General features: G+C 40.9%; 1 protein-coding gene across 5 annotated transcripts in view; it reads right to left on the reverse strand.

Moving 5' to 3' along the window:
* Positions 1 to 21,619, reverse strand: part of LOC129636757 (mucin-2-like) — a 35,821-nt gene extending 14,202 nt beyond the window's left edge. For 2 of the 5 annotated variants that reach the window (XM_055560377.1, XM_055560372.1), the window contains exons 1-4: positions 10,856 to 10,876; positions 9,653 to 9,707; positions 6,800 to 7,132; positions 846 to 3,524 (exon numbers count right to left, since the gene is read on the reverse strand). In XM_055560377.1, the coding sequence (XP_055416352.1) occupies positions 846 to 3,524; positions 6,800 to 7,132; positions 9,653 to 9,707; positions 10,856 to 10,861 (3,073 nt within the window). In that variant the 5' untranslated portion in view covers positions 10,862 to 10,876. Of the gene's footprint in view, positions 1 to 845; positions 3,525 to 6,799; positions 7,133 to 9,652; positions 9,708 to 9,948; positions 10,094 to 10,117; positions 10,270 to 10,855; positions 10,877 to 21,573 lie in introns of those variants that run through there. The other 3 variants (XM_055560406.1, XM_055560386.1, XM_055560397.1) reach the window with 3 other exon arrangements.
* Positions 21,620 to 23,084: the final 1,465 nt, after the last annotated feature.

Raw genomic sequence — 23,084 nt, forward strand, 5'->3', positions numbered from 1 at the left:
TGATCTGAGAGCCTAACAGCAGAATTATTTCACTTTTTATACTTCTTTTGTTGTTCAGCTGCTAAGTCGTGTCCAACTCTTTCCAGCCCCATGACTGTAGCATGCCATGCTTCCCTGTCCTTCTCTGTCTCCTGGAGTTTGCTCAAACTCATGTCCATTGAGTTAGCAATACTGTCTACCCATCTCATTCGCTGCCACCCTCTTCTCCTTTTGCCTTCCATCTTTCCCAGCAGCAGGATCTTTTCCAATGAGTCAGCTGTTTGCATAAGGTGGCCAAAGCATTGGAGCTTCAGCTTTAGCATCAGTCCTGGGGTTGTCATAAGAATTAAGGGGCTTAATACTTATAAAGCAGTTAGCATGTTTCCTGACAGAGGAAACAGAGTAAGCATTAACTTCACTGAAATCGTATCCTCAAGTGTTGGGTTAGGCTTCAAAATGGATTGAATGATCTCTATTCAGAGCTCCTTGTAAGACAGAGTCTCATTCACTTGGCCCTGTTCTGGCACTCTTATTTTTTCCTCATAATTCTATGTTAAACAGGGCCGAATGCATCATCCTTCTTAGATGTCCACAAGCAGTGGTCTGGCTTTTTTTTTTTTTTTTTTGCTATTAATGATTCCTTTGAGAATCTAGTAAAAACCCTAGGTCCCTCTCACTCTGAAAATGCTTAAAGATACAAAAGATGAATATAAGAGGGTACAAGTTGTTCACAGATTCTGTGAAGCCAGGTTTGGAAACCTGTTAAGAATCCCTACCCTAGATTGTACATCTGCCTTAACACCATGCTCTGGATGGTGCGTATCCTTACTTTAAAAACTTCTGCACTTAGAAGTACTTTTGCTTACCTGGCTGGAGGTCCTCTGTGGGTGCTGGCATTGGAAGAGCAGAAGTAGAAGACCTCACTGTCACTGGAGCAGTGGTGACTGTCATGGTTGAAGTAGTGGTGTTGATGGTTGTTGGCACAGCAGTGGTGGTGGTTGTTGGAGCAGTGGTGACCATTGTGGTTGGAGTAGTGGTGGTGGTGGTGGTTGGACTGGTGGTGGGTGTTGTTTTTCGGGTAGTAGCAGTGGTTATTGAAATAGTGGTAGTCATTGCTGAAGTAGTAGTAATGGTTGTCTTTCTTGTAGTTTTGGTTGTTCTTGGAGTAGTGGTGGTGGTGGTTATGGTTGTTGGAGTCATGGTGGTTGTTTTGGGGGTAGTAATGGTGGTTGTTGGAATAGTGGTAGTCATTGCTGGAGTAGTGGTAATGGTTGTCCTTGTAGTGGTGGTTGTTCTTGGAGTAGTGATGGTGGGGGTTGATGGAGTCATGGTGGTTGTTGTTTTGGGGGTAGTAGTGCTGCTTGTTGGAATAGAGGTAGTCATTCTTGAGGTAGTAGTAATGGTTGTCTTTCTTGTAGTGGTGGTTTTTCTTGGAGTAGTGGAGGTGGTTGCAGTTGTTGTTGGAGTCATGGTGGTTGTTCTTTTGGGGGTAGTAGAGGTGGTTGTTGGAGTAGTGGTAGTTGTTCTTGGAATAGTAGTAATGGTTGTCTTTCTTGTAGTGGTGGTTGTTCTTGGAGTAATGGTGGTGGTGGTGGTTGGAGTCGTGGTGGTTGTTGTTTTGAGGGTAGTAGTGGCGGTTGATGGAGTAGTGGTAGTTGTTCTTGGAATAGTAGTAATGGTTGTCTTTCTTGTAGTGGTGGTTGTTCTTGGAGTAGTGGAGGTGGTGGTGGTAGTTGTTGGAGTCATGGTTGTTGTTTTGAGGGTAGTAGTGGCGGTTGTTGGAGTAGAGGTAGCCATTCTTGAGGTAGTAGTAATGGTTGTCTTTCTTGTAGTGGTGGTTTTTCTTGGAGTAGTGGAGGTGGTTGCAGTGGTTGTTGGAGTCATGGTGGTTGTTCTTTTGGGGGTAGTAGAGGTGGTTGTTGGAGTAGTGGTAGTTGTTCTTGGAATAGTAGTAATGGTTGTCTTTCTTGTAGTGGTGGTTGTTCTTGGAGTAGTGGAGGTGGTGGTGGTAGTTGTTGGAGTCGTGGTTGTTGTTGTTTTGAGGGTAGTAGTGGCAGTTGTTGGAGTAGAGGTAGTCATTCTTGAGGTAGTAGTAATGGTTGTCTTTCTTGTAGTGGTGGTTTTTCTTGGAGTAGTGGTAGTGGTTGTCCTTGTAGTGGTGGTTGTTCTTGGAGTAGTGATGGTGGGGGTTGTTGGAGTCATGGTGGTTGTTGTTTTGGGGGTAGTAGAGGTGGTTGTTGGAGTAGTGGTAGTTGTTCTTGGAATAGTAGTAATGGTTGTCTTTCTCATAGTGGTTGTTGTTCTTGGAGTAGTGGAGGTGGTGGTGGTGGTTGTTGGAGTCATGGTTGTTGTTGGAGTTGTGGTGGTTATTGTTCTGGGAGTAGTAGTGGTGGTTGTTGGAGTAGTGGTAGTCATTCTTGGAATAGTAGTAACAGTTGTCTTTCTTTTAGAGGTGGTTGTTCTTGGAGTAGTTGAGATGGTGGTGGTGGTTGTTGGAGTCATGGTGGTTATAGTTTTGGGGGTAGTAGTGGCGGTTGTTGGAATAGTGGTAGTGGTTCTTGGAGTAGTAGTAATGGTTGTCTTTCTTGTAGTGGTGGTTGTTCTTGGAGTAGTGCTGGTGGTGGTAGTGGTTCTTTGAGTAGTAGTAATGGCTGTCTTTCTTGAGGTGGTGGTTGTTCTTGGAGTAGTGGAGGTGGTGGTTGTGGTTCTTGGAGTAGTAGTAATGGTTGTCTTTCTCATAGTGGTGGTTGTTCTTGGAGTAGTGGAGGTGGTGGTGGTGGTTGCTGGAATCATGGTAGTTGTTGGAGTCACGGTGGTTATTGTTTTGGGAGTAGTAGTGGTGGTTGTTGGAGTAGTGGTAGTCGTTCTTGGAGTAGTAGTAATGATTGTCTTTCTTGTAGTGGTGGTTGTTCTTGGAGTAGTGCTGGTGGTGGTAGTGGTTCTTGGAGTAGTAGTAATGGGTGTCTTTCTCATAGTGGTGGTTGTTCTTGGAGTAGTGGTGGTGGTGGTAGTGGTTCTTGGAGTAGTAGTAATTGTTGTCTTGCTTGTAGTGGTTCTTCTTGGAGTAGTGGTGGGAGGTATCTTTCTTGTAGTGGTTGTTCTTGGAGTAGTGGTAGTAGTTGTCCTTCTTGTAGTGGTGGTTGTTCTTGGAGTAGTGCTGGTGGTGGTAGTGGTTCTTGGAGTAGTAGTAATGGGTGTCTTTCTCATAGTGGTGGTTGTTCTTGGAGTAGTGGTGGTGGTGGTAGTGGTTCTTGGAGTAGTAGTAAGTGTTGTCTTGCTTGTAGTGGTTCTTCTTGGAGTAGTGGTGGTAGTTGTCTTTCTTGTAGTGTTTCTTCTTGGAGCAGTGGTGGGAGTTGTCTTTCTTGTAGTGGTTGTTCTCTGAGTAGTGGTGGGAGTTGTCATTCTTGTAGTGGTTGTTCTTGGAGTAGTGGTGGTAGTAGTCCTTCTTGTAGTGGTGGTTGTTCTTGGAGTAGTGGTAGTGGTTGTAGGAGTAGTGCTGGTAGTTGTTGTTGTAGTGGTGGTGGTCGTTGTCGTTGTAGGTGGAGCTAGAAATCAACATGAAAGCAGGGATTCATCAAGCAGCAGGAAACAAGAGACTCGTGCTGGGCCTGTGCACCAACACAACCAAGCACACTGTCCCCAGGCAGAACTCAGCACTTATCTCCCATGAACTCCAAGTTCTTGTCATGGGTCAACTAGAATCTGTGACTGAGGAGGGAGTGAAGACATGGTCACAACAAGGCAACAGCAGCATTTAAAGGATGATATTTCGGGAGGTGTTGCCATTAAAAAATGACACATGGGATTTGTGTTGAAGCAGTTTGTAAAGACTAGTCATAAATATCAGATTTACATATCTTCATAAGCATCCATGAAGGAGGGGAAAGTGTCTAGAGCCTGAAGCTGTCTTTGTCCTCTCAGCAGTACATGACTAGAACCCAAATAGTAGTTCCCAAGAACCAGACTATTAACCAAACAAATAGCATTCGCTTCTGTCAGTTCTAAGGGTACCCTCCCAACATATCTGCATCCTAAATGTGGATTAATTCACATCATTAACATATGCTGCATAATACAGATGCCATATGCCACCAGGGAAGCCCTGAAAACAGTCATAGATAGTATATACATGAATGGATGGGGCTGTGTTCTAATAAACCTTTATTCATTAAAAAAAAAAAAAAAAACTGTTGGTGAGCTTATTTTAGAATCTGATCTGGTCCTATGGCTACAGTTTGCTGACCTGGGTCTAACAGTGTAGTTAAAGATTTTGAAGAACAGTGTAGTCTCAATCCCCTCCCTTCAGTTTGAAACGAAACCTAAGAAAAAGAGGAAGCAAGAAAAACATCTGATCAAAGGAGTATAACAAAGAGGAAATTTAATCATCTTGTTTCACTAACGTGTCTTGCTCAGGAGTAAATTGGAGAAGGCTATGGCACCCCACTCCAGTACTGCCTGGAAAATCCTATGGATGGAGGAGCCTGGTAGGCTACAGTCCATGGCGTCCTGAGGGTCAGACATGACTGAGTGACTTCACTTTCATGCATTGGAGAAGGAAACAGCAACCCACTCCAGTGTTCTTGCCTGGAGAATCCCAGGGAAGGGGGAGCCTGGTGGGCTGCGGTCTGTGAGGTCGCACAGAGTTGGACACGATTGAAGTGACTTAGCAGTAGCAGGAGTAAATATTTCCTAAGGAAGAAGCTAGGACACTAAGGCTAGGAAAAGCTGCCAAGAAAGAGCCCTAAGAGACGTTGAAAGTAAGCTCAATCTCTGAAAAGTGCAAGAAAACTTAAGTAAAGTATTGGGTTGGAGGTAGAGAGTCACTTTGGCTCAGTTATGAACTCGTTTCCCACTGGACAGAGCTGTGACTTTGCAAATATTCATCTATTAAAGAATTTATAAGCACTATAAATGTCCCCTATTAATTTCTTTCTTCCTCCGGACCAATCATATAATTTCACAACTCCAAATATAATCTCTTCTCCACACACAGCCTCCTGCCACATGTGTATAGCACCAGCTTTCTTAAATTGCCTCCTAGATGTTTTCCCAGAGTCAGCTATTTTCTGCATCACAATTGACCTGATTTTACTTGCCTTCATCAAATAAACTCAGTGTCTTTGATGAAGTTAGGAAAAGTTATGAAATTGAAATATCAAGTTCATTTAAACTAAAAAAGAGATCTAGCTTATAAAGGCTCTGATTGGGGTTCTGTTTTCATTAGAAACTTTAGTGGGAGAGTATTTACTATGAAAGAGCATTAGAAACCAAAAAATCCTTTAGAACCTGCTCCTTTCACCAAATGGTAAGAAAAATTAAAGTGTCTATATCAAGATAGGAAAACATAAACTTCCCAGAATTTTAGATTTCACAAAATTCTTAAAAGCCAAAAGTGAACAGTTACTGAGATTAAAATGTTCTCATATTGCAATAGGGCGATTTTAATTTTTAAACAAGCAATTTAGTGATATGATGTGAGTGAAAGTGAAAGTCACTCAGTTGTATGCTACTCTTTGTGACTCCATGGACTATAGAGTTCATGGGATTCTCCAGGCCATAATACTGGACTGGGTAGCCATTCCCTTCTCCAGGGGATCTTTCCAACTCAGGGATCAAAGCCAGGTCTCCCGCATTGCAGGCTGATTCTTTACCAGCTGAGCCATGATATGCTGTGAATTCTGCTTCAAAAAATCCAAGGGTAGAGGGAGGGGATGAAACTATCTAGACTCTTTCAATGTATATGCAACAAAATTGAGTTGACAATTGTCAAAACCAAATAATACATCTATTTGACAGGACCTTCGGAGAAGGCAATGGCACCCCACTCCAGTACTCTTTCCTGGAAAATCCCATGGATGGAGGAGCCTGGTAGGCTGCAGTACATGGGGTTGCTGAGGGTCGGACATGACTGAGCGACTTCTCTTTCACTTTTCACTTTCATGCATTGGAGAAGGAAATGGCAACCTGCTCCAGTGTTCTTGCCTGGAGAATCCCTAGGACAGTGGAGCCTGATGGGCTGCCGTCATGGGGTCACACAGAGTCGGACACGACTGAAGTGACTTAGCAGTAGCAGCAGTAGACAGGACCTTATATTACCTGTTTTATACGTGTGAAACTCTCTATGAGTTTAAAATGTTACTAAAGAACATTTGAAAATTCTCCAAAGAACTGACCTCAGAGAAAAGGTCAGATTTTCAAGAAGAAATTCAGCTCCATAAAAATACTCACTATATCTCAGTGTGGAACAGTGACTGCTTTTTCATGATCCAACTAGTGTTCCTGAAGCACTGCTTCAGGAGACAGTTTGCTGACTGGGAAGATCCTCTAGCCTATGGTCTTGAATCAAGGTTAGTCTTAGCACTTAACTCTACACAAAAACATGGAGAAGGCAATGGCACCCCACTCCAGTACTCTTGCCTGGAAAATCCCATGGACAGAGGAACCTGGTGGGCTACAGTGCATGGGGTCGCTAAGAGTCGGACACGACTGAGCGACTTCACTTTCACTTTTCACTTTCATGCATTGGACAAGGAAATGGCAATCACTCCAGTGTTCTTTGCTGGAGAATCCCAGGGACAGGGGAGCCTGGTGGGCTGCCGTCAGTGGGGTCGCACAGAATCGGACACGACTGAAGCGACTTAGAGCAACAGCAGCAGCAGCTACACAAATACAAGATATTCAGTTGAAGAGTTATTAGAAAACAAGATCATAGGAAACTTTTCTTTCCCTTCTAAAGGAAAACAAAGTTAATATCAAACAGAAAACTCTTATCTCTGGGAACCCACAGGAAGTGATCAAAGAAGTAGGAAGGTAAGCTCACCTGGATTGATCCTCAACTCTAGGGTGGTTTTTATGTCATTGAACCACCCTCTCACCTCAATTCGGCAACAATACAAGCCACTGTCAGACACGGCAGCATTGTTTATGGTCAAAGACACATCCCTTCCACGAATATTGCCATTTAGCTGATAACGTCCATCCCTCCGATAGGTGACTCTGTATCCATCAGTCCAGATGATGCTAGTTCCACAGTTCAACCAAGGACATGCCCCTCGGCCCCAACACATGCTTGTGACTTCTCCATTATAGTAGCAGGGTAGAGTGACACTCTGACCCGCCACTCCAGTCACTCGATGGTAAGAGGTTACACCATCTGTAAATAAAGAGAAACCAGAGCATGAGGTCTCAAACTTTTAACTTTAATTTTATTTTCATTTTGTTCTTTATATAGCTTATGCTGTTTGAAATTATCTAACTATATCTTGAGTTTGTAAATTTAATATATGCATTATTTTGGTAAACATATTCTTTAGCAGTATTATTATCAACCAGATATATTTGAGGATGAAACATCATATAAATGTCTTTCTGTATTCACGATTACTTCCTAATAGGACAGATTTATAAGAGAAAGTATCAGGATAAAGGGCAGAAATATGTTCAGTCTTTTGGTGAATATGATTCAAATTCCTCTCCAAAAGGTTTGAAACAAATGACACTCCAGCAATGCATCAGTGTGTGTGCATTTTATCCTGTGTTTGACAGGTATCTGCTTACTAAATGTTAATACATACAGGTGGCTTTTCCTCTCCCCTAGATTCAGTCACTGTCTCAGTTGAAATCTGATTTTAAAACTGTTGCATTTAAAATTTTGATTTTCAATTTTATTGCAATTTTTTAAATGGCTATGCAAAAAATTTCACCTCACAAATCTTCTCTAGGTTAAAGAAAAAACAGCTAATAGCCTACTTTCAGCATCATTGGCTAGAAGGCAGAAGCCTAGTAAACTCTTTACAAATCAGTTTTCAGAAAAAAGGGTTTATAGTACTCTCATGGAGAAGCCTGGTAGGCTGCAGTCCATGGGGTCGCTAAGAGTCGGGCACGACTGAGCGACTTCACTTTCACTTTTCATTTTCATGCATTGGAGAAGGACATGGCAACCGACTCCAGTGTTCTTGCCTGGAGAATCCCAGGGATGGGGGAGCCTGGTGGGCTGCCGTCTATGGGGTCGCACAGAGTTGGACACAACTGAAGTGACTTAGCGGCAGCAGCAGCAGCAGAAGGAACTGAGGCTTATAATGGGCTTTGTTGTTTTTGTTTAGTTGCTTAGTTGTATTGGACTCTTTGCCACCCCATGGACTGTAGCCTGCCAGACTCCTCTGTTCATGGAATTTCCCAGGCAAGAATTCTGGAGTGGGTTGCCATTTCCTTCTCCAAGGGATCTTCCCGACTCGGGGATCAAACCCATGTCTCCTGCACTGGTAGGTGGATTCTTTACCACTGAGCCACCTGGGAAGCCCATCATGGGATTTAGGATCAATTAAAAAAAATTCAAGCAGGGATCTCTTCTTGTGAGTTGATGACTGTCCTGCAATGGAGCACTGTCCATTTGGCCAGGTGAAACCAAAAAATTGGACAATATTCAATCAAATATTAAACTTTACCTCTTAAAAACAAACAGGCAGGAAAACTGTCTCCTGCAGCAGTGGTTTAAAAAACTGTATTGCCAAATGAAGTCTGCTATGCTATGCTAAGTCACTTCAGTCATGTCCGACTCTGTGCGACCCCATAGACGGCAGCCCACCAGGCTCCCCCATCCCTGGGATTCTCCAGGCAAGAACACTGGAATGGGTTGCCATTTCCTTCTCCAATGCATGAAAGTGAAAAGTGAAAGTGAAGTCGCTCAGTCGTGTCCAACTCTTCTCGACCCCCTGGACTGCAGCCTACCAGACTCCTCCGTCCATGGGATTTTCCAGGCAAGAGTACTGGAGTAGGGTGCCATTGCCTTCTCCAATGAAATCTGAGTGGTCCTTAAAAAAAAAATCTGAGATTCAACAACAAGTCATAGTTAGAACTGGGCTATAAATCTGGGAAATGCTCTGGGAATATAACACTCATTGTTATATAAAATAAGTCTAGTTTTTATTACCGAAATTCTGATTATATTTAATTTTGCTTAATATTATTTTTGAATTATAAAGGTAATTTATGCTGTATAGAAATTTGTTAGAATATAATATAAAAAATGTACTTTTCCTCATATTCCTACTTTTAGAGATTTTTTTTTAATTTAGGATCATGTTTATTCCTAAAAATTTCCCCTATCTCATAGAATGTTAAAAAATGAGATAAATTAATTTTGTTTATTAAAAATTAAAATTTTTGTTTATTGATTAAAAAAAAAATTATGGCCACATGGCACCACATGTGGGATCTTATTTCCCCAACCAGGGATAGAATTTGTGCTTCCTGTGTTAGAAACACAAAGTTTAACCACTGGAAAACCAGGGAAGTTAAAATATTTTCTTCTTAAAAGAAACAGTTACACATGGTTAAAAAAATCAAAAAGTACAAAATGGCACAATAAAGGACTTGTCTCCTTCCCACCCATCCCCATTTCTTCTTCCCACCCTCATCCACGGTTACTCTCTTACATACACTTGAGTAGTTCATGCATACACATCCATATACCTACTATTTTTTTTTTAATTTAAACACAAATGGCAGCTTAAGATGTACTGTACTACAGCATGCCTTATTCACCTACCCATAGATTTTTTAATTCTTAGAACTTGAGCTTGATCCCATTACCTTTGACAAAGCCCCCCTCTACCATGCCCACACACCCCCTACATCCTTGGGGTTCCAAAGCACAATCCACCTATTCACTTACCTGGCAGGAGTAGGAGGCCCAGGATGGCTACCCAAGGATGCATGATGCTATTGGCCTGAAGGAAAGAGAAAGCAGACTGCTTGGTGTGGCCCTCAATCAGATGGCATCAGAACAAGTCTTAATTCTCAGATTGCAACTTCTCCTTTCACCCTTACAGGGTGAATCACATAAGCCTGCCTGCAAGAAGCAGGAGCACACTTGCAAATGCTTCCGCTGTCTGTCTGCTCCAGGTGACTGAGAGCTCTGCCCCTTCCAACAGACAGGCAAAGCGGTCCTCTGAAACAGTGCCTACTTACCCAGCTCCTTTCCTACACCTAGAGTCCAAACTGACTCTAGGTGCTGACAGAGGAGATGAGGGAGCAAACACGAAGGAAATGAGAGGAAGGCTTAGCAGGGAAAGCCAGAGCAAAGGCCAGAATTCCCATGGCAAAGGTACACTTATCCTTAGCCTTGAAGATGAGTCACCTGGCTTTCTGGTGAGAAGAAGGTACTTCTTCCTTTGTGGTCAGAATGGCTAGTCCCCAACCTTAGTCAAATTATCAAATGTTCACTGAACTAAGAACTAAGAGTTGTGAGTTTTACTTATGGCTCAGGAGACTGCCTCTCAGATAGCTCTGATGAACCACACCCAAGAGGGTTGGAGAGATAAGCTTAAATGTGATTTTGGAGAAGTACAATCAAATATCTCAGAAGAAGTTTGCCACTAGGTACAAGAAACAAATAGCTCAATTAATGCCTTTAGCGTTTTTCTAAGTACAAGAAGATGAAACTTAGATTCATAAAATTTTCTCCTGTAAACATCTACCTGAAGGCTTGTTTTATCAGTTTTCCCAGAGCACAGAGTACTTCATTTGGATCACTGCACTGAATTCCTTTCAGGGTATATTGAGTAGAAGTGACTATAGTGGCTAGCGACTGAATTCTTACAGAACAAATAGCAAGGGACACTCCTTAGCTGGCAGTGCCCCCTCATGGTTACAAATTCAATCACGATTTAGGAGGCAGTTCATGGCCACTTTATTCCATACTGCAGAGAATACCTTTTTCTCAGTCAGGCCAGTATTTTGATGATCTTCAGTGTGCTCTTACTGGACTCAGTTCAGTTCAGTTGCTGAGTCGTGTCCAACTCTTTGCAACCCCATGAATCGCAGCACGCCAGGCCTCCCTGTCCATCATTAACTCCCAGAGTTCACTCAAACTCACGTCCATCGACTCGGTGATGCCATCCAGCCATCTCATCCTCTGTCTCCTCTTCTCCTCCTGCCCCCAATCCTTCCCAGCATCAGAGTCTTTTCCAATGAGTCAACTCTTCGCATAAGGTGGCCAAAGTACTGGAGTTTCAGCTTTAGCATCATTCCTTCCAAAGAAATCCCAGGGCTGATCTCCTTCAGAATGGACTGGTTGGATCTCCTTGCAGTCTAAGGGACTCTCAAGAGTCTTCAACACCACAGTTCAAAAGCATCAATTCTTCGGCGCTCATCTTTCTTCACAGTCCAACTCTCACATCCATACATGACCACTGGAAAAACCATAGCCTTGACTAGATGGACTTTTGTTGGAAAAGTAATATCTCTGCTTTTCAATACATTATCTAGGTTGGTCATAACTTTCCTTCCAAGGTGTAAGCGTCTTTTAATTTCATGCCTGCAGTCACCATCTGCAGTGATTTTGGAGCCAAAAAAAGCCTGACACTGTTTCCACTGTTTCCCCATCTATTTCCCATAAAGTGATGAAACTGGATGCCATGATCTTCATTTTCTGAATGTTGAGCTTTAAGCCAACTTTTTCACTCTCCTCTTTCACTTTCATCAAGAGGCTTTTTAGTTCCTCTTCACTTTCTGCCATAAGAGTGGTGTCATCTGCATGTCTGAGGTTATTGAAATTTCTCCCGGCAATCCTGATTCCAGCTTGTGCTTCTTCCAGTCCAGCGTTTCTCATGATGTACTCTGCATATAAGTTAAATAAGCAGGGTGACAATATACAGCCTTGATGTACTCCTTTTCCTATTTGGAACCAGTCTGTTGTTCCATGTCCTAGGCACTGCTAATAGTAGCCAAAAGTCTTGGACCACATGTCTTTCAAATCTGTTTTAGTCCAAGTGAAATACCCTATGTTGCTTCTTCCCATATGTAGAGCTACACTATTACAATCTTGAGTTCATAAATAAATATATACATGTACAGCTCTTAAATAAATATATATGTTCAAGTTGCCTAGTCATCATTTTTATCAGAGGCTTAGTCACACATTTAGTAATGCAAGAAATCACAATCTTGTAAAATAGGGCAAATGCAAGTGACATAGCATGTAGCATTAATAGGGTCATAAGTAAATATTTAGGCCAAGAGTTTCAATTAGGTGTGATCCAATATATTCCAGCTTATCTGACTCAAACTTACCTGTACCAATCACTATCTTAAAGGTAATGAAATACTTGTATTGTTCACAAGGCATCCAGCCTAATTCCCTAGTGTTATTAGGCTGATAATCCTTAGTTTAACTGTTCCCAATGTAAGGGAGCTTTTAAACTTAAATGATTTAAATAATCTGGTGGGAGTCATATAAATCCACCCTGTGACTGAAGGAGGGTCCCTCCTAATAATCAGGAAGTTATATTTTCTGACTGAAATTTTGTTTATTATTGAGCTTGAGTAACTTTAAAAGAATATTTATACTATAGCCATGGGCAGAGAAATCACCATTAATTGGCCAAGTGAGGGAGTCCAATCTAATAATATCAATAGTTGCTCAAACAGAACTATAGCTTTCTTCTGGAATAAATTTCCTAAGGGTCATCCAATTAGACCTGTGGAGAGGAGAAATCTACCAAGGTAACCCAGAAGTACTAGATGTAGGTAACTGATCATATGCCTAACAATTGGATTAATTTTTAAACTCCATGTAAGATTTATCCCATGATAGAAAAACATGGATTTATGAAAAAGTCCAAGAAATTATCAAAATAATTATAATATATAATTATATCCATATTTCTATAATTATAATTATATAATATGACATTATTATCTAATGTAACTATTATGCTGAAAGTAGTATAACTAATCATACAGGTCACATCGAGAATCTAGGGATAGCTGTCCACTTCTGATGTTGTCTTCTCTTTGTCTTGGTGGGAGTGTAGTTTCTCCTCTGTTTGAACTTTGTTTTAAGGTGAGGCTAAGGGCTCCAGTGCAAGAACTCTTTCTAAGTGGAAAATACAAATCCAAAAGTAAATTTCTTTTGTTTGTTCTGTGCACGAGCTAATCAAGATTATCTGACAAGTGTCCTTTGATGTAGGTTGGAGACAATTCTTTAAATTATGCCTTTCCAAAATGCATAACCTTCTGGTTATAGGTCATGGGGCATCAAATATACAGAAATAAGCTTCAGAAACAAACATAGTGTCCTTTTAATAATTCAATTAAACTTTACAATAATATAACTTAACAACAGGGGTCTATCTCAGAAGTGAGTCTTGAGCAGTAAATACAGACCTACATTAACAATACTAGAATTTAATATCCATATATGTAATTTTTCTCTCTAAAATTATGCTGACTTCTATTAATATAGTCAAATTAAGAGTAATTTGTTTGCAAAAATAAGTCTGCTTTCAGTAAACTTGGCCTGATTACTCATATAAGTGTAACTGAACATACAATCCTTTTAAAAATTGGTTTAGGTAGACCTTTTTATAAAGAATCTCAGATTGAATTTTTAAAAGGCTTCTTTCTCAAAGCGAGAAAAGTCATCCCAAGGGCATGCCAACAGATTCCACCTGTGATACCTAAAGATCTGGATTAATGTCTCTCTTCTCAGTGTTCCGAGGTGTCTTCAGATTCCTGCAACTCTCAGGAAATGGACTTTCTTATTTACTTAAGTCTGCTAGCAACCTAAGGGTTTACAATTTTGGAGGGATCAGGTAGAAACAAAAGATACATGTTTCAGTTTTGCTTACAAAGGTATCACTAACCAAATTGCTGTAAGTCATAATTAGTTTAAGGGGAAAGGTTTCCTTATATCTGGAAAACAGATTAAAAAGCAGTAATATTTCAGACCAGAAAAACCATAAAATCTATAACCATGTTCATCAGTTCACTCATTCCTATGTAGCTAATCCTTGATCTTTTGTTAACAGTTCTATAAAGCTTTTAAACGCCTGCATTTGTCAAAAATCCTTTCTGTGAAACTTATTGAAAATGAAGCATTTTTGCAAAGGCATCAATATCAAACAATAACTGTCTATGAACAACAAAGATTTTTAAAGACATGGTTAAAGATCCGATTCTGATGCAATTGACAAAGAAACTTCTTTACTGCTGTGACAGAACATTTTAAGATAATCAGAATTAAGACTGATAACATTTTACTATGACATACCAGATTCTTAGGAATTCCAATAATTTCTAGAGTATCTAAAACGATATAGCCTAAGGAAGTTTATCACCATCACTTTGAAATGCTTCCCATGCAGTTTAACATATGATATAAGCCTAGTTAGTTTAACATTTTTATCTTTGATAAAGAGAGAAAATGATTCCCTTAGGTGTTTCAGGACCTTTTGGAAAATCTCAAAGTAAGCTAAAGGTCAAATAAACTTCAAGTAGAATTTGATCTCTGGCAAGTTTGCCAAAAATATCAAAAGGCTTTAAAAAAACACTTGGTCAGGTGGCATCACAGGTCACTGAAACAATACTTATTCATTTAACCAAGAAACAATAAAATATTTCAAAGGCAAATACAGAAAGTTATAAAAAATTACATAAAATACAAAAAAAATCAACAATCTGTTACAAAAGTAGATCAGTATTCTTAAGAAAACTCTCCCCTCTTAATACAGAGAAACAAAAATCAGGTTTTGTACCATTTTACTTCAATATTGAAATTCATTTGCCCAATTAAATTAATTCTAACCTTAGTTCTGCCCAAACATAAAATCCTTTCTAAAGATATTTTTTCCTCTCAAACCTACAGTTTTCTATACTTATAATAATCTATCTCTTCTTTCATATTTAGGGTTTCCCTGGTGGCTCAGAGGTTAAAGTGTCTGCCCGCAATGCGGGAGACCCAGGTTCGATCCCTGGGTTGGGAAGCTCCCATGGAGAAGGAAATGGCAACCCACTCCAGTATTCTTGCCTGGAGAATCCCTTGGAGAGAGGAGCCTAGTAGGCTACAGTCCATGGGGTCGCAAAGAGTTGGACACGACTGAGCTACTTCACTTTCATACTTTCACTTTTCTTTCATATGTAGAAATAACTTGCATCGGAACAAAATTATTTTCTTTTTCCATTAAGGAAAAATACATTTTTATTTCTTATATCTTAATTTTATTTCTTATATCTTCTTCTTACTTGCATACAAATATATTTTCCATAGTAACTTTATAGTCTAACTACTTAGAATTATCAAATTTTTTTTAATTTTATTTTATTTTTAACTTTACAATACTGTATTGGTTTTGCCATATATCAACATGAATCCACCACAGGTATACATGTGTTCCCCATCCTGAACCCTCCTCCCTCTTCCCTCCCCGTACCATCCCCCTGGGTCATCCCAGTGCAATAGCCCCAAGCATCCAGTATCGTGCATCGAACCTGGACTGGTGACTCATTTCATATATGATATTATACATGTTTCAATGCCATTCTCCCAAATCATCCCACCTTCTCCCTCTCCCACAGAGTCCAAAAGACTGTTCTATACATCAGTGTCTCTGTTGCTGTCTCATATACAGGGTTATTGTTACCATCTTTCTAAATTCCATATATATATGTTAGTATACTATATTGGAATTATCAAATTTTTAAAAATATTTATTTATTTGACTGCACTGGGTCTTCATTGGGGCATGCAGGATCTTTAGTTCCAGCAGGCAAACTCTTAGTTGGGGCACATGGGGTCTAGTTCCCTGACCAGGGATCAAACCCAGGCCCCTGCATTGAAACCACAGAGTCTTAATCACTGAACCACCAGAGAAGTCCTGAATTATCAACTTTCAAAAACCTTAATCTCTAGTGAAAACTAAGAAGCAAGCATTACATACTGTCTTTTACATTAGCATCCCATAGATTGGCAAACCTGAAATACTATTTATAAAAACTCAAAGTACATCAAGGCTGTATATTGTCACCCTGCTTAATTTACTTGCATGCAGAGTACATCATGTGAAATCCTGGGCCGGATGAAGCATAAGCTGGAATCAAGATTGCTGGGAGAAATATCAATAACCTCAGATATGCAGATGACACCACCCTTATGGCAGAAAGCAAAGAGAAACTAAAGAACCTCTTGATGAAAGTGAAAGAGAAGAGTGAAAAAGCTGGCTTAAAACTGAATGTTCAAAAAATGAAGATCATGGCATCCAGTCCAATCACTTCATGGCAAATAGTTGGGGAAACAATGGAAACAGTGACAGACTTTATTTTCTTAGGCTCCAAGATCACTGCAGATGGTGACTGCAGCCATGAAATTATAAGACACTGGTTCCTTGGAAGAAAAGCTATAACCAACCTAGACAACATATTAAAAAAAAGAGACATTACTTTGCCAACAAAGGACCATCTAGTCAAAGCTATGGTTTTTCCAGTAGTCAAGTATGGATGTGAGACTTGGGCCATAAAGAAAGTTGAGTGATGAAGAATTGATGCTTCTGAGCTGTAGTGTTGGAGAAGACACTTGAGAGTCCCTTGAACTTCAAGGAGATCCAACCAGTCCATCCTAAAGGAATGAATATTCAGTCCTGAATATTCAATCAAGGGACTCATGCTGAAGCTGAAGCTCCAATACTTTGGCCACCTGATGTAAAGAACTGACTCAACAGAAAAGACTGATGATGGGAAAGATTGAGGACTGGAGGAGAAGGGGACAAAAGATGATGAGATGGTTGGATGGAATCACAGACTCAATGGACATGCATTTGAGCAAGCTTTGGGAATTGGTAATGGACAGGGAAGCCTGGTATGATGCAGTCCATGGGGTTGCAAGGAGTCAAATACAACTAAGAGACTGAACCGAAGATCGTGGCATCCAGTCCCATCATTTTATGGCAAATAGAAGGGGGCAAAGTGGAAGCAGTGGTAGATTTTCTTTTCTTGAGTACCAAAATCATTGTGGACAGTGACTGCAGCCATGAAATTAAAAGACACTTGCTCTTTGGAAGAAAAGCTTTGACCAACCTAGACAATGTATTAAAAAGCAGAAACATCCCTTTGCTGCCAAAGGTCCATAGAGTCAAAGCTGTGGTTTTTCCAGTAGTCATGTGAGAGTTGGACCATAAAGAAGGCTGAACACTGAAGAACTGATGCTTTCAAATTGCAGTGCTGGAGAAGACTCTGGAGAGTCCCCTGGACTGCAGGAAGATCAAACCAGTCAAACCTAAAGGAAATCGACCCTGAATATTCACTGAAGGACTGATGCTGAAGCTGAATCTCTGATACTTTGGCCACCTCATGCGAAGAGTTGACTCATTGGAAAAGACTGTGATGCTGGGAGAGATTGGGGGCAGGAGGAGAAGGGGACAACAGAAGATGAGATGGCTATATGGCATCACCGACTCAATGGACATGAGTTTGAGTGAACTCCGGGAGTTGGTGATGGACTGGGAGGCCTGGTGTGCTGCAATTCATGGGGTCACAAAGAGTAAGACACGACTGAGTGACTAAACTGAACTGAACTGACTGATATATAAGTTTAAATAGCCAAACATGGCTACTGTGTTGGATGGCACTCGACATAGACTATAAATAAACACCTTCAAGGTAGGCCTCCCCCTTTCATTCTCTATCCCTGAAAACTTGTTAGGGATCTGATAGGTATTGACTGAATAAAGTATGAAAGCACAAAGGCACAGAGAGAGACTGTTCATTGACTGAGGGGCTGGGATTTTGGATGGGGGGAAGTCTTTTCAAAATGTGACATATGAGCTTCACAACTGGAGAATGGGAAATAGGCAAAGGGTGTTTTAAGTGGGAGAAATGATGAGTAAAAGCCAAAACAGGGACATAGAACCAAGGCTCTGTGATGTGCAGTAAGTGTACAATTCCATAGGACTGAATTTTCGGACAAGCTGTCTCCCACGGGAGCCCTCACTATGTCCTCAAGGCTCCCAAACAGAACAATGGATTCTTTCAATTTGAGCTATTCGACAGTTGCTACTCTAGAATCAACTTTGTGACCCCTTGAAGATACATCCCAGTTGAGGGATAAAGTTCAGGCAGCAAACATGACTTTCCAGCTGCTTACTCCACAGGAAATGAAGCCCCAGTGCAGGCACAGAGAATGAGAGGATCAGACTCACCTTTGAGAAGGAATGCAGGGGCCACTATGGTGAGAAGCATGAGGACCTGTCAGGAAGCTACTGCAATATTTCTATCTGGAGGTGCTTCAGTCTGAAGAAGGCCTTGGTTGGAGGAGGCCCAAGTCTTAGAGCTTCCTCAACCTACTTGAACACAAGCTCCCTCCTGTTGCTGGGCCTTCACACATGCTGTGCCCTGAACTATTTTCTAAAAATCAACCCGTCCATAAAACCAAGAGGTATGATTATATGTCTTTAACAGAAGAGAGGAGGGAAAGCAGCTCAGGCCCTGGTTGTTTTAACACAGGACCAGCAGGACTTCTTGCAGAGTGTGGAGCAACAGCCCAAAGATGACTCCAAGAAATGTGGCCTGAGGAACTGGAAAGACTGGAGGTGCCACCATCTGAGACAGTGGTAGCTGTGTGTAACAGTTTGGGAGGAAATATTGTGGACTTCAGACATGTTGAGTTTCAGATTTCTCAGACACCCAAGTAAAAACTGTTCAGGAGAGGGGATTTGGACTGAAAATACTTATCTGAGAGACATCAGCCTAGAAATGGGATTTTAAAGCCATGAACCAGAGTTGATGCTCAGGGGATGTCCTTGGCTTAGAGAGTAGGTCTTGGGGCCTTGTGCAAAGTAGGAGGTGGAAGACACATCATCATACATGGAAACAAGCCAATGAAGCAGGAGGAAAGGTAAAAGTAAATGGGATCCTACTGCAGCCAAGTGAAACAAATGCATTAACAAAGAGGCAATGATCATGAATCAAATGCCGCAAAGGCAAGGAATGAGATTTGCCTATAGGACAGAGCAACCTGCAGATCATTAATGACCTTAATAAAAGCAGTTTCAGTAAAGAATAGTTGAATGACTGTTCACTTTCCTAATCTATGTTACATCTCAAGAAAAGGGTTTACAAGGAAAGGGAAAATCAAAAGAGAATTAAAAATTGAAGTCAGGGAACTCTTTCAAGGAATTTTGTGACAAAAAATAAAAAGAAGGGGGAGTTTGGAAGTAGGGTTAAGAGAAAGATGATAAAAATAACAGCATGTTTGTATGATCTGGAGATGCCTGAGTGGAAGAATTGATTTGGGCAAGGAAAAAATGCATGGAGCAATAGAGGGACAGAATCCACTGTCCAATTAAGGGATTCTACTGAGACATGACTGGGGATAGCACATCTTCAAGAGCAAATGGACAAGGGATTCAAACATGACCACTTGGAAATGCTGAGGAGCCACTGGAAACCCAGGGGTCATGAAAGCAAGATCAGCCCAGGAGGTGCCTCTGGAAAGCAAGGGGTCATGAAAGCAAAGCCCAGGAGGCCAATGCTCTCCAGCTATCTGCAATTGCCAACTATGAGGAAGAACCCACATCAGATAGATCAGATCAGATCAGTCGCTCAGTCGTTTGCGACCCCATGAATCTCAGCATGCCAGGCCTCCCTGTCCATCATCAACTCCCGGAGTTCACTCAGACTCATGTCCATCGAGTCAGTGATGCCATCCAGCCATCTCATCCTCTGTTGTCCCCTTCTCCTCTTGCCCCCAATCCCTCCCAGCATCAGAGTCTTTTCCAATGAGTCAACTCTTCGCATGAGGTGGCCAAAGTACTGGAGTTTCAGCTTTAGCATCATTCCTTCCAAAGAAATCCCAGGGCTGATCTTCAGAATGGACTGGTTGGATCTCCTTGCAGTCCAAGGGACTCTCAAGAGTCTTCTCCAACACCATAGTTCAAAAGCATCAATTCTTCGGCACTCAGCCTTCTTCACAGTCCAACTCTCACATCCATACGTGACCACAGGAAAAACCATAGCCTGGACTAGACGAACTTTTGATGGCAAGGTAATGTCTCTGCTTTTGAATATGCTATCTAGCTTGGTCATAACTTTCCTTCCAAGGAGTAAGTGTCTTTTAATTCCATGGCTGCAGTCACCATCTGCAGTGATTTTGGAGCCCAGAAAAATAAAGTCTGACACTGTTTCCACAGTTTCCCCATCTATTTCCCATGAAGTGATGGGACCGGATGCCATGATCTTCATTTTCTGAATGTTGAGCTTTAAGCCAACTTTTTCACTCTCCACTTTCACCTTCATCAAGAAGCTTTTTAGTTCCTCTTCACTTTCTGCCATAAAGGTGGTGTCATCTGCATATCTGAGGTTATTGATATTTCTCCCAGCAACCTTGATTTCAGCTTGTGTTTCTTCCAGTCCAGCGTTTCTCATGATGTACTCTGCATATAAGTTAAATAAACAGGGTGACAATATACAGCCTTGATGTACTCCTTTTCGTATTTGGAACCAGTGTGTTGTTCCATGTCCAGTTCTAACTGTTGCTTCCTGACCTGCATACAAATTTCTCAAGAGGCAGATCAGGTGGTCAGAGGATAGCTATTTCTTAAATCTTCTCCAGTATTTAAATAATCCCATCAATTATATTCCCCATCTTAAAGCATTCAGGCATTTCCTAAGACCAAAGTTGAAACTATAAAAGCTGCCCAGAAGAGACTTCCCAAGCTAGCCACACCCTTCCTTCTATCCCAAGCCTAACAAAAGTCCAAGCCAAAACTTGTACTTGCTAATCTTTGCAAGATCAACTTTCTAACACATACAAGAAAACTATCAAACCTGCAAAAGTCAGAAGCAAATATCAGGCTCCTCCTTTACATTTTACAAATATTTTAACTTTACAAACCACAGACATTGATGAACATAATTGTTCACTGAGATACACATACTCCTATTCTCATTTCCTTGATACTATATAACACCCGTCTGACAGATAAGGAGAGACTCAGCAAAGGGATGTATTGACTCTAAGTCACACAGCTTTTGTTTGTTTGTTCCCCTTGCATGCCTTGTGGGATTTTCATTTCCCAATCACAGATAGAATCCATGCCCTCTGCAGTGGAAGCTCTGACTCCTACCACTGAATTTCCCACACAGCTTTCAAGTGAGCCTCAATGAGTATTCCTACAAAAGTGAAAGTGAAGTCTCTCAGTCCTGTCTGACTCTTTGCAACCCCATGAACTGTAGCCTACCAGGCTCCTCTGTCCATGGGATTTCCCAGAATAGTACTGGAGTAGATTACCATTTCCTTCTCCGGGGGATCTTCCAACCCAGGGACTGAACCCAGGTCTCCCGCAGTATAGACAGATGCTTTATCATCTGAGCCACCAGGGAAGTAGGTACCACACAATTCTGCTCAGGTTTCTTTTCCCCTCTTTCCCTCACTGAGGTTACCCAGGAAAAGCTTAAACAATTCCAATGTGTAAGTCCATGATTCTATTTAAATGAAGATTCCTCTCTCAAGAGATACAAATCCATTTTATATAAATGACCCAATTTCTATTGGTTCATTCATCATTGTATTAAGATTCCATATTTTACTGAGAAAGTTCAAGCAGCAAAGTTCCAGTTTTCTCTTCAGCATAAGACAAGATTGTACTTACAGGTGGATGTAAGTACATCCATTGATGTACTTCAATTCAATCAGTGATTGGGAAATCCCACAAGCCATGCAGGGGGACCAAAAAAACAAACAAAAGCTGTGTGACTTAGAGTCAGTACATCCCTTTGCTGAGCTGAAGAGAAGTACAGTGCTTTCCAGAGGATTGTACTTACAGGTGAGTTAGGAGGTAGTTTTCCAGCTTCTCTGGTGGTCTGTCACTGATTCTCTTTTCTCTTTATGGATAAAGATGGAATTCTAGTCCTTATCTCTTTGCCACACCTTTCCAGAGAATGTTGGGAAGTATTTTTATTATTTTTTTAATTTAAATTTATTTATTTTAATTGAAGGCTAATTACTTTACAATATTGGTTTTGCCATACATCAACATGAATCCACCACGGTGTACACGTGTTCCCCATCCTGAACCCCCCTTCAACCTCCCTCCCCGTACCATCCCTCTGGGTCATCCCAGTGCACCAGCCCCAAGCATTTTGTATCCTGCATCAAACCTGAACTAGTGATTCATTTCTTATATGATATTATACATGTTTCAATGACATTCTCCCAAATCATCCCACCCTCTCCCTCTCCCACAGAGTCCAAAAGACTGTTCTATACATCTGTGTCTCTTTAAAGTTCTCTAGTCTGCCAGTCTTTTTGCTGGATTTGATCCAGTACCTAAATAGATTACCAGGAGATTTTAGTGAGCTGGAATAGAATTTGCTCTCTGTTAGGCTGCTTTTATTTTTTAATTGAAGTAGAGTGGATGTACAATATTATAGAAGTTACAGGGGTATAATGTAGTGATTCACAATTTTTAAGGTTATGCTCCATTTACAGCTATTATAAAGTTTGGCTGTTGTACAATATGTGTTGTGCAGTATATCCTTGTAGCTTATTTTATACCTAGTGGTTAATACCTTTTAACCCCCTACCATTGTTTCCTTTCCCCCATTCCCTCTCCCACGGTAATCACTAGCTTGTTCTCTATATTTGTGAGTCTATTTCCTCATCAATTATATTGACTAGTCTGTTTTATCTTTTAGATTCCATTTCAGTGATTTCAGTAATACAGTATTTGGCTTTCTCCGACTTATTTCACTAAGCATAATACCCTCCAGATCCACCCAAGCTATTGCAAATGGCAATATTGTGTATGTATATATACACAATGTAACTTCTTTATTCATTCCTGTTTATGGACAATTAGGTTGCTTTCCTATCTTGGCAACTGTAAATAAGGCTTCTATGAATATTGGGGTGCATATATCTTTTTGAATTATTGCTTTTTTTCGGAGGCTATATATAACCACGAGGTGAATTGCTGAGTCATACCATAGTCCCATTCTTAGTTTTCTTATGAACCTCCATACTGTTTTCCACTAAGGCTGCACTAAATCAAATTCCCACCAACAGTGTACAAGGGTTCTCTTTTCTCCATACCCTTGCCAACATTTGGTTTTGTGTTTTTTTTTATGAAGGCCATTCTGACAGCTGTGAGGTGATACCTCATCGTGGTTTTGACGTTTTCATTTGCATTTCCCTGAAGAGAAGCAATGTCAAACATGTGCCTGTTGGCCATCTGCATGACCCCTTTGGAAAAATGTCTACCCAGGTCTTCTGTCCATCTTGTAACATGGTTGTTTTTTTGACATTGAGTTGTATGAACTATTTGTATATTTTG

The sequence above is a fragment of the Bubalus kerabau genome, chromosome 1, assembly GCF_029407905.1.
Source record: "Bubalus kerabau isolate K-KA32 ecotype Philippines breed swamp buffalo chromosome 1, PCC_UOA_SB_1v2, whole genome shotgun sequence".
NCBI lineage: Eukaryota > Metazoa > Chordata > Mammalia > Artiodactyla > Bovidae > Bubalus > Bubalus kerabau.